This window comes from Pinus tabuliformis, chromosome Q (assembly GCF_031772625.1).
Source record: "Pinus tabuliformis cultivar Carrire ecotype Pingquan chromosome Q, CPIR1, whole genome shotgun sequence".
NCBI classification, from domain to species: domain Eukaryota; kingdom Viridiplantae; phylum Streptophyta; class Pinopsida; order Pinales; family Pinaceae; genus Pinus; species Pinus tabuliformis.
The window spans coordinates 631,764,393-631,776,474 of NC_142296.1; the positions used below are offsets into that span (position 1 = coordinate 631,764,393).

Here is a 12,082-nt window from a genome sequence, read left to right on the forward strand (position 1 = left end):
CTAGAGAAGGGCTGGAGGAAAGAATTACATTGCAATGGGGTAAGCTCAGGCGTTATCAGATGCTGGATTACGAAGGAGTACCCTTTCGGTGCAATCGATGCCACCAAGTGGGGCATCTCTATAAGGATTGCCCCTTAATCAAGCGACCGGACAGCACCCCAAAACAATCCCCCATTGCATCCAGGCGGACTTCCCCCATAGTCTCACAGCCAGCGAGGGGATTCTCTGTTTCCAATGGAGCTCAGGTGTTCTCAGAGATGAATACACTCGAGGTGCCATCGCCTCCGCTGACTAGGGCTCGGGCAGCTGCTGCAGCCGCTCAAGCATCGGGTACTTGTTCTAACTCTCCCCTTATCTCTATTGCACAATCATCTGATTATGTTTCCTCTGCATCATGTTCCATGGCATACTGCAATATTCCCCCGCCCCCTCCTCTTCCTTCTACTGCCCCTCCCTCGCTGCCATCCATCTTGTCCCCGCCCCCGTCTCCGTCCTCTGCGACCCCAATAAACAAGATGCCCCAGCACCCATACTCTCTCCGTTCCCGGACTTCCCTCCCGGAATCCTCTGCATGCAATATGGGCTTAGGCATTGTACCCTCGGGTGTGAGCTCCTCTTCTACTAGAGGAAGGAAATCAGATTTAAACAAAGCCATCAAAAGAGCTGGCGCAGAAGTTGCATCAGGTCGACAATCGACCATTGTTGGGGCCCTTAGAGCAAATCCCCCGAAGAGGGGTCCTCCATGAAGTGCCTCTCCTTTAATTGCAGGGGTTTGGCTAGCTCCCCCAAAAAACTAGCCCTCAAACGACTTTTTGAGGTCGAATCCCCTGATATCATCCTCCTGCAAGAAACCCTGGGTCCGGCGGAATCCATCACCCTCTCGCTGCATAACATCTCGCCCAGATGGAAGTTTATAGCTATGGATGCCTTCGGTAGATCTGGGGGACTGGCGATTGGTTACAATCCCAGAACCATCAGACTGGAATCCTCTTGGGGGGGTCAGGGATTCCTGGGGGCTGACATTTTCTCATTGGACTTAGGACTCTCTCTCCGCATCATCAACATCTATGGCCCTTGTCAACAGAGAGAAACCTTTTGGAGGATGCTTCTCAGCAGGAACTTGATGGACCTGGATCGTATCATACTAGGGGGGGATATGAATTTTTCCTTGGGGTTTCGTGAAACTTGGGGATCTCGGGCGCAAGTTGACTCTATTACACCATTCATGAGGAATTTGCTGGAGCAGCATGACCTTATTGATATACCCATGCAAAATCCCCTACCAACATGGAGGAACAGGCGAGTTGGGGAAGCGTCTTTGGCTCGCAGACTGGATCGATTTCTGATAAAAGGGCAGCTGATTCACCAACTCCACATCTACAAGCAATGGGTAGGATCAGGAGGTATCTCTGATCATTCTCCTATCCTAATGGAAATCAAGGGTCCCCTTCCTAAGCCAAAATCTCCTTATAAGTTCAATCATCTCTGGCTTCAGGACCCTAGCTTCTCTAAACTGGTCTCAGACTTTTGGCACACACACCCAATTGATAGAGAAGCTTCGATGGCTAGGGGATTTGTTAAAAATCTGACTGAGCTCAAGCATATAGTGATTGAGTGGGCCAAGGCAAAAAAGGCCAGAGAAGAGGAGCAACTCATCAAGATTGAAGAAGACCTAAATTCCCTTCTGGATGATCGATGTCTGGGATTCATCTCCGAAGCAAGCAAGACTCGGCTCATTGAATTGGAAAAGGAAAAGCAAAATATCCTAAAACTCCGGGAGGAATCAATCAGACTGAGAAGCAGGGCACTTTGGCTGAAGGCTGGGGATGAGAACTCTAGATTCTTCCACAATTTTGCCAAAGGAAGGAAGGTTTCCAATACCATTTGGGATCTTCCTCTACCTGATGGGGGAGTGGCAGATACCTTCAACAAATTATCCCATCTAGGAACTTCACACTTCAGAGGGATTTTCAAGAGCCCTGCTGGGACCAATCTTGCTGAGATTATCAATGTGGCTTCTCATTTTCCCAGATTTGTTAACATCGAGGATGCTGAAGCCCTTACAGATCCTGTTTCCATGGAAGAGCTCGAAAGCACGATCAAATGGTTTCAGAAGGAAAAGAGCCCGGGACCTGATGGATGGACTATTGAGTTCTACATTGCTTTCTTTGATATTTTAGGGGGTGACATCTTAAAGGTAGTAGAGGAAAGCAGAACTTCGGGACAAATCTACCATGCGATCAACTCCACTTTCATTGCCCTCATCCCCAAGTCCGACTCTCCCTCTTCATTTGATGACTTCCGTCCCATCTCCCTGAGTAATGTCCTATACAAAATCATTTCCAAGATTATTGCCAACAGGATCAGGCCAATCCTGTCCAAGCATATTGCTGCCCAGCAATTTGCTTTCCTAGAGGACAGACAAATTCATGAAGCCATTAGATCTGCACAGGAAGCCATTCATTCTATCTGGACTAAACATCTGAAGAGTATTCTCCTCAAAATCGACCTCTCCAAGGCTTTTGACCGAGTCAGCTGGCTCTATATCAAGATGATCCTCATTCACTTGGGCTTCCCTCAACTCCTCATCAACTGGATTATGGCTTGTATTACATCCCCCACTTATAGTATCCTGATAAATGGTTCAGCTTCCCACTTCTTCCACTCAGAGTGAGGTCTGAGACAAGGCTGTCCTTTATCCCCCCTACTTTTTCTCCTGGTCATGGAAGCCTTGAGTCGATTGATCATCTCGGCAAAAAGGGAAGGAACTATCAGAGGCCTGAAGATATCTGAGGACTGCTTTATTACACATCTGCTGTTCGTAGATGATGTTCTTATTCTACTCGATGGTAGTATACAAGACACCTCGACATTCAACAGGATACTAAAGCTATTTGCACATGCCACTGGAATGGAGGTCAACCGAACCAAATCTTCAATCACTTTGGTAAATACCTCGGTCAATGAATCTTTTACTGCTCGCCAAGCATTCCCCTATACCACACAGCCCCTGGATAGGGGACTAAAATATCTGGGTTACTGGCTAAAGCCCACCACACAGAAGGTGGCGGATTGGACCTGGCTAATTACCAAAGTGGAGAAAAGGATTACTTGCTGGAGATTCAGATATCTATCTAGAGCGGGTAGACTCACCCTGATCAAATCTGTTCTAGAAGCCACTCCAGTTTTTTGGATGGCCCTTGCCTGGATTCCCAGGAACATCCTATCAAAACTCAAACAGCTCTGCTCCAGATACCTCTGGGCTGGTAACAAAGAAAAACGCACATTTTCCTGGATAGGATGGAAAGCGATTGCACTGCCCAAGAAATGGGGAGGCTGGGGTCTGAAGGACCTACCTTCCTTCGCTAGTGCGCTGGCGGCCAAGATGGGATGGGCACTGCTCACCTCGCAAAGCTTATGGACTAACATTTCATATCATAAGTACATTTTGCCTCTCAACATCCTGGATTGGGCGAGGCTCCCAGCTTGGAATAAGACAGGCATTTCCTCAATCTGGAAAGCCCTCCTCCATTCTCTCCCACTGATCAGGAATAACATGGCATGGAGAATTAGGAATGGAAGCAGTGTCCGCATTGGATTAGATCCATGGAGCGGATGTGGTGGGAGACATAGGCTCCCACAAGAACTGGTGCTATATCTATCTGCCCAAGGAACCAAATTCATCTCACAAATCGCGGACCAAGAACAAACGGACCTTTTCCATCAGGCTTGGAAAAATTCCGCACAACTCAACCTCCCATAGAGATGGCACGATGCTTGGAGTGAATTCTGTGAGGCCCTGATGGAATCACATGTCAGAATAACTGAGGGAGCGGACGAAATCATTTGGCACCTGGCAGATAGTGGGAGGTATACACCAAAAGAAGGTTATGTTCACATCATATGGCAGAGAAAAGCCGAAGTTCTTGAACGCTGGTGGCACAACTTATGGAAGCTATCTGCTTCCCCACACTCCAAACCATTCACCTGGTGCATTCTCAGAAACAGAGTACCCACGGGTGAGCACCTCATGCGAAGGGCCCATTTCGGACCATCGAGATGCGTTCTGTGCAAGAATGCCAGTGAATCCACAGAGCATCTATTCCTGAATTGTAATGCGGTCCTTCAATTATGGATCAATTTAAAACAGGTTATGAAATTCGCGGGTGAATGGAGAGGAATCGACCTTGTTAACGCATGGATCGATTGGGGGAACAGTCATAAAGGCACCAAACTTGTTAATCTGCCCATTATCATAAATTGGTCCATTTGGAAAGCTAGAAACCAGCTGATTTTCGAAGAGAAAGCTATTCATTGGCCACTTATTGAAGCCCGGATCATATGGGCATATAATGAATTACCTGATCCTCCTCCTCCAAAATATCGCATACCATCCCATCCCCCCACCATTGACAGGGGGACTCCTTGGGCATACTTCGACGGGGCTGCAAATGCCCAAAGTAGTGGGGGTGGTTTCATACTGCACAAATATGGAAATCACTCCTATCGCATCAAGGCTGGTTTGGGGGTCGGGACCAACAATTTCGCTGAACTAATATCTCTTCGACATCTGCTTCATTTTTCTTTGATCCACCAATGTAACAACATAAACATCTACGGAGATTCACAGATCATTATTAATTGGTTCAACAACATCACTACATGTCACATTCACACACTCAATAACATACTTGATGAAGTGCTACAGTTCAAGACAACTTTTAATCACATCTGCGTTTCTCATATATACAGGGAACACAACCAGGATGCTGATAAACTTTCCAAGGAGGCCACGCTGATGGAGAAAGGACATTGGGAGATAACCGAGATTTTGGAACAATAGGAGCAAAAGTTTTACCACCGCCCATATATAGACCCACAATATCCTACAGTGGGTCTGCATGAGAACTGATATCAAATTAGTAGAAGGACAGCAACAGTACACAGAACTGTGATTTTTGTAATTTTTGTAAACTGATGGATGCCATAAGGCATCAACTCTTTGAACTATACCGACCATACAACAATATTGTGCAACAACAGATATATGTATTTATTTTTGTAAATGTACAGAGATACCAATGACAAATTGGGCATATGCGGCACGCATCTACATATGTAACCTTTCATCTTTAATGAAATGTTTACGGATTTTTCCAGTGGAAAAAAATATTCATGTTTTAATATTCCATAATTTTTATTTTATATTTATTATTATTTTATTTTATTTATTTATTTTTTGAGTTAAATTGTTTATGCATTAAGTTTTATATTGTGTTATATTTAATAAAATAATTATTTATTCCTAATAATTTTGATTTAACTCATTGTATTTTTAAGGTGATTATGTTTATCTTTTTTTTTTTTTTTTTTTGAGTTAAATTGTTTATACATTAAGTTTTATATTGTATTATATTTAATAAAATAATTATTTATTCGCAATAAATAAATAAATAAATAATAAGTAAATAAATAAATAAATAAGTATTATAAAACTAGTTTATTCATATCAAAAATTATAAAAATATTATAAAACTAGTTAATTCAAATTAGTAGGTTGTCGGCTCACATACTTGACAACTGAACCCTATTTATCTATTTTGTCTCTCTCCTTTGTAAATCAAGTCCTGATGATGAGTTTGGGTCTAGACTCGAAACGTCGACAAAGCAAAAATGGAAACTGTGGAATATCCGAGTATAAATTCTAAAAAACCTGACCACAGAAATCTACAATCCATTATTAGATTATTATTATTATGATAAATACACCAAATATGGAAAAATTGTTTTCAAACACAACCATAAAAAAAAGTGTTAGTTTATCAAATACAACTACAAACTTATTAAGCCAGCCTAGATCCATCTTAATCTGGATCTATCAAGCACCGAGAGGGATCCAATCTATCGATCTGCAAACCTATTTTTTGGTGCTTGGTAGATCTAGGTTAAGATGGATCTAGGCTGGTTATATAATACTATATAATATCTATATTTGTATCTATGTGTATCTTTCTTATTCCCTCTCTCTATGTCACCCCCCAAACATACACACTCTCTCTCCTTCCCTCTTCCTCTCCGCCTCTCTCTCTTCCCTTTATCTCTCCTCTCTCCATCGTTCCCTTGTCACTCCCTCTCTCTCTCTACCTTTCGCCCTCTATGTCTTTCTTCTTCCTTCCCTCTCTCTCCCCCTCTAACTTCATCTCTCTCTCCTCTCTCTTAGTCCTCTCTCTCCCTTTCTCTCTCACCTCCCTCAGTTCCCCCCCATCACTCTCTCTCTCTGCCCCCTCCATCTTTATGCCTCCCTCTCCACCTCTTTCCCTTCTCTCCCTATCTTTATCCCCACCTATTCTCTCTCTCGCCTCCTCTCTTCTCTCCCTCTCTCTCTATCCATCTATCCCTTGTCACTCCCTCTCTCTCTCTCTACCTCTATCTCCATATGCCTTAGTTCTTTCCTCCCTCTCTCTCCACACCTATCTCCCTATGCCTTAGTTCTTTCATCCCTCTCTCTCCCCCTCCAACTCCATATCTCTCTCCCCCACTCTCTTCTTCTCTCTCTCCCCTCTCTCTCTTCCTACCTCCTTCTCTCTGTCTCCCCCCATCACTCTCTCACTCTCTCTTTCTCTTTCTCTCTCTCTCCACCCTCCATCTTTGTCACTATCTCCCTCCCCCTCTCTTCCCTTCACTTTTCTTGCTATCATCACTTGGATCCTTAGTTAAGATAGATCTATGTTGGTTCTTACTAATATTTGTATTATATAAATTTCACATCTTTAAATACAAAAGTATTCTCATTTTTAATTTTATTAAAACCTTAATTTAATTTATATGGGAATAATTTTAGTAGTCATGAGGATAGAGGGTTTATATATATCTAAAAACTAATTACAACCCTTTTCCTATTAGCTTCAAATAAAAAATGTTATAAAATTAAATTAAATTAAAATATTTTTATTGTGAAATAAGTTATGGCTTTTGGGCATGTGGTATTGATAAGGCATGATATTGGCCCATGGTATTGTAACAAAGCCTATTTACAAGTTAATAATATCCATGGTAAAGTGGGGGTGAATATCGATGGTTAAGAATCTTGTCATATTGTTATAAAATATTTAGATTGTGAAATAAGATATGATTTTTTGGCATGTGGTATTGATAAGCCATGGTATTATCGTGTGCTATTGTAACAAAGTCTATTCACAAGTTCATAATATCAATGACAAAGTGGGGGTGAATATCCATGATTAATAATCCTGTCATATTCTTATAAAATATTTTGATTTTGAAATAAGTTATGTTTTTTGGGCATGTGATATTGATAAGCCATGGTATTGGCCCATGGTATTGTAACAAGTCCTATTTCCAAGTTAATAATATCCATGGTAAAGTGAGAATGAATATCCATGGTTAAGAATATTTTCATATTGTTATAAAATATTTTGATTGTTAAATAAGTTATGTTTTTAGAGCATGTAGTATTGATAAGCCATAGTATTGGCCCATGGTATTATAACAAAACCAATTTTTTACAAGTTAATAATATCCACTGTAAAGTGGGGGGTGAATATCCATGGTTAAGAATCTTGTCATATTGTTATAAAATATTTTGGTTGTGAAATAAGTTATGGTTTTTGGGCTTGAGGTATTGATAAGCCATGGTATTTGTGAATAGGTTTTGTTAATAACAAAATCAAAATATAACAAATTGAATTTAATTATTTTTATTATTAATTGAGCTAAATTTTAGATTTTTGCACTCATCCCCATACTTTTGACTTTTATTATTATTATTACTATTATTCTTTAACTAAGCCCATATTTAGAATTGTTTACATACTTACATTACACCTACACATCTACTATATACTCTATAAATATTTATTGTTTTTTAGAGAGGGAAATTTTAACCTTTTTGAAAAAATTCAGCCTTAATTTTGATGTAACAAAGCCCTCCTAATTCCAATCTTCATTTACTTTCTAAAACAAGTAGTATATTTTCACTTTTCATAGGGTGGAGGGAAAACTAGTAGATATTTTCACTTTTTATAGGGTGGAAGGGAAAACGAGATTGAAGAGAGTTGTGAAATAAATTTTCACTTTTCATAAGGTGGAGGGAGGGAAAACTAGTGAAAAGAATATTTTCACTTTTCACAGGGCGAAGGGAAAACGAGATTGAAGAGAGTTGTGAATTAAGGTTTTACCAGTAGCAGATTGATATCCAACCCCACCATTAGATCTTCAATCCATTAATGGAGCCCAGGTATGGGAAAATGAGATTAAAGAGAGTTGTGAATTAAGATTTTACCAGTAGCAGATTGATATTGAACCCCACAATTAGATCTTCAATCCATTAATGGCACCCAGGTATGTTTCATTTCTAACCTTGCTGCATTTACACCCCACTTTTAGTTTTCTTCCACACAGGGAGGGGTACACACACCTCAGATATCTGGTTCAAAATTCACTATATTTTTCATCCTTTCTTTTAAGTTTACGAGTAGCATATTTTCACTTTTCACAGGGAGGGAGGGAAAACGAGATTGAAGAGAGTTGTGAATTAAGGTTTTACCAGTATCAGACTAATATCGAAGCTCGCCATTAGATATTCAATCCATTAATGGCGCCTAGGTATGTTTCATTTCTAACCTCACTGCATTTCCACCCCACTTTTAGTCTTCTTCCACACAAGGAGGACTGGTTCAAAATTCACTATTTTTTTCATCCTTTCTTTTAAGTTTAAGAGTAGCATATTTTAACTTTTCACAGGATGGCAGGGAAAACTAGATTGAAGAGTGTTGTGAATTAAGGTTTTAACAGTAGCAGACTGATATCAAACCCCACCATTGGATCTTCAATCCATTAATGGTGCCTAGGTATGTTTCATTTCTAACCTCGCTACATTTCCACCACACTTTTAGTCTTCTTCCACACAGGGAGGAGTACACACACCTCAGATCCTTGACCATTGGATCTTCAATCCATTGATGGCATCCAGGTATGTTTCATTTCTAACCTCACCGCATTTACACCCCACTTTTAGTCTTTTTCCACACAGGGAGGAGTACACACACCTCAGATCTTTGGTTCAAAATTCACTATTTTTTTCATCCTCGCTTTTAAGTTTACGAGTAGCACATTTTCACTTTTCATAGGGTGGGAGGGAAAATGAGATTGAAGAGAGTTGTGAGTTAATGTTTTACCTCTTCAATCCATTAATGGTGCCCAGGTATGTTTCATTTCTAACCTTGCTGCATTTCCACCCCACTTTTAGTCTTCTTCCACACAAGGAGGAGTGGTTCAAAATTCACTATTTTTTTCATCCTTTCTTTTAAGTTTAAGAGTAGCATATTTTAACTTTTCACAGGGTGGGAGGGAAAATGAGGGAACATAGGTAAAAGCATATGTATTTTTCCTTCTTTTATGGTTTGTCTCTATAGAGTTGATTTTACTGCGTGTACATTGTATGCATCTCAAAATTTCTCTTTAGGAAATCCTATTTTTATTCTTTCCAAGAAAAAATCTCTGGGGAATCCCAATGAATGTTTCCCCACATTCATGGATGGCATCCCTAGTAAACCCATTGACATTGACTATTGCACCTCAGGCAAGGGATTTCAAACACGGCACCTGCCAACACAGAACTAGCCAAATACCCAGTAACATTAATGACATTCGATTGGGCTAACCCCTTGGGCTCAATAAATCATAATCAACTACACTATTTTCCATATTAACATATTGATCCTATTTAACATTTTGTTAGAGTAACCATAACAATCCAAGCATGTTCCTATTTTTATTTTGGTTTTTAATTCCTTCTTTGGTGTGGTGAAAACTTTATTTGACTGTATAGATGTTTATTTTTGTCAGACTATATGTTGAAAAGTAGATGCTCTCTTACATTCTACCTTGTCTGTTATGTATTGATGGAGTTCAGTTTCATTAGTTGTGACCAAAGAACTGTGTCAGGCATGTATACAAGGATTCTTGTATCACTATTTATAAACTGAACATTTTCCTTAAACAAGCAAAGTAGATCCTTAATGCTACATTTTTGTATCTCAGGGAACTTCCAATCCTAATAAATGAGGTGAAATTTAAGTGTTTCTAGAATCCAAATCTCAGGTTTTGTGAATTCACTCATATATGGCCTTGGAAGAGCAAAGTGAAATTTAATTATTTCCAAATCTTAAGTTCTGTGAATTCACTCATATTTGGTGCTGGAATCTTTTGAGCAAATGGAAAGAATTTCTTTTAGTTGCATTCAAATTTTCTAAAAATAATACTAAATTTCTCCCTGACTAAAATTCTCCTTGAAATGGCTTTGGGATTGAAAATCTTGTAAATATTTTTAGGGAAACAACCCAAAATAATTTTTCCAGATTAGAGTTTTATAACACTAGGTACTAAAACAATCTTCTATTTTCTGCTGCAAATGTCTGGTAGAGTCTTCCCAAAAACTAATCAGAAAATTACGTAGATGCGCTGGACGAACTAAATAATTTTTAATGAATAATCACTTAACATAAATGATATATTAGGTTGCATAAATATATAACTTAGAACCAAGAAATGAAGAATAAATCTCAACGAGATTGACATATTCTTAATTGAGTTGACTGAGGCCAGGAATTACTTTGACTAGAGGGTGTTGAAAATGGCATAATTTTGTTATGGTTGGATAGATTTAGAACTAAAAATCAGCAGTTTTCTTGCTTACATAACTTGAGAAGATTTTTTTATCTCAAGTCTCAACCTTATTGAATAATATGGTTTATGCCTTGGAATGTTGAGTTATGCTATGATACCACTTGCTAGTAACCTAAACACTTTGGATGAAAATTTAGTTGTGAATTTTACTTGCAAAAGATATAATTGAAAATATAGATTAATTGTCCCTTGTGTAGAATTTCCTTGAAATTCTGCTACTGCTTGAATGAATAAATATGAAACTAATTGTTGCATGAAGACAAAAAATATATCTACCAATTTGTAGTAGAATATAATAGAAATAAAACACAGTCACACTATAGCAAAAAAAATAAAAATTATAGGGAACCCAACTGGGAAAACCCTTTGCTAGCTGTAGAAATTTAAAATAATATCCATATTAGACTTTGAGACACCTTCTTCAAGACCAGGTTCATTGATTCTTATTGCTTTCCATATTCATTTTCATAAGCATTAGGGTTGTTGTTCGTCAAATCAGAGTAGCTAGAAAGTGTCTCTTTGATTTCAAAAAGCAGATCAGGATCAACTTCATCCAAGAATCCCCTAGAAGGCTCATCAGTAGCAAGAAGAAAGGTATTTTTTAATTTTATTTCATCACATGCATCCATCATAATCACTGATTTGTCTTCATTTCTTTCACAGTCATTTTCAATGTTAGATGCAAAAGGTAATTTAGTATGATATAATCCTTAGGTAACCAACCTCAGACATATTGTTGGTTAATTTATGTTGTTTGAAGTTTATTGAGTTTGATTTTTATCATGAAACTACTAGAAGCGTACTAGAATGGGTGAGTTGATTATCTTGATAACAATGTTATGGTTTGATCTAGTCCTTGAAAGGAACTTATAGTTGATGGTCAAAATTTCACATTCCTTTCATTTTTTTATCTTCACATATATCTTTATTTATAGCCTCAAAAGTGTTGCACACCTATAAACTTTACTAGAGTTGTTCTTCAGTCTTCAGAGGTGGTTAGCTTTTCAAAGCACACACGTACAAGAAGAGGAGAAATAATATGCCCGGCTAATTTGAAGTTACCTACCTGTGAATAGGGTGTTCACATTCATAAACCTGACGACTTTCTCTACTTCTTTCTAGTGAACAACTTTGGGACTTGCCATGAATCGTGAGACAATTCCAACCCCATAACTATAAATTTCTTATTTAAATCTATGCCCAATAGATTAGAATCTACACAAGGAGAACTCCATTCTTGTTTCGAAAGAAACTGCAATCGACTTGTACCGTGCTATTTAATATTTTATGTATTTATTCGCATCCTTGGTCTGTGACATAAAGATGCAATAGGCTACCTTGCATTTTCTACACTAACACTCCTAAAAAAATAATA

The 12,082-nt window shown here is 38.7% G+C and overlaps 1 protein-coding gene across 1 annotated transcript; it reads left to right on the plus strand.

Annotated features, from left to right (window-relative positions):
* The first annotated feature begins 2,722 nt into the window (after positions 1–2,722).
* LOC149221049 (uncharacterized) lies at positions 2,723–4,843 on the plus strand. The gene is made up of 3 exons (XM_089387303.1): positions 2,723–3,727; positions 3,861–4,019; positions 4,151–4,843. The coding sequence occupies exons 1-3, from the start codon at positions 2,723–2,725 to the stop codon at positions 4,841–4,843; spliced, it is 1,857 nt and encodes a 618-aa protein (XP_089243429.1).
* Positions 4,844–12,082: the final 7,239 nt, after the last annotated feature.

Coding starts and splice junctions, on each gene's coding strand:
- LOC149221049 (XM_089387303.1), top strand. CDS start 2,723: ATGGAAGCCTTGAGTCGATTGATCATCTCGGCAAAAAGGGAAGGAACT. Junction 3,728..3,860: donor AAACGGACCTTTTCCATCAG/GCTTGGAAAAAT, acceptor GGCACCTGGCAG/ATAGTGGGAGGTATACACCA. Junction 4,020..4,150: donor CAGAAACAGAGTACCCACGG/GTGAGCACCTCA, acceptor AATTTAAAACAG/GTTATGAAATTCGCGGGTGA.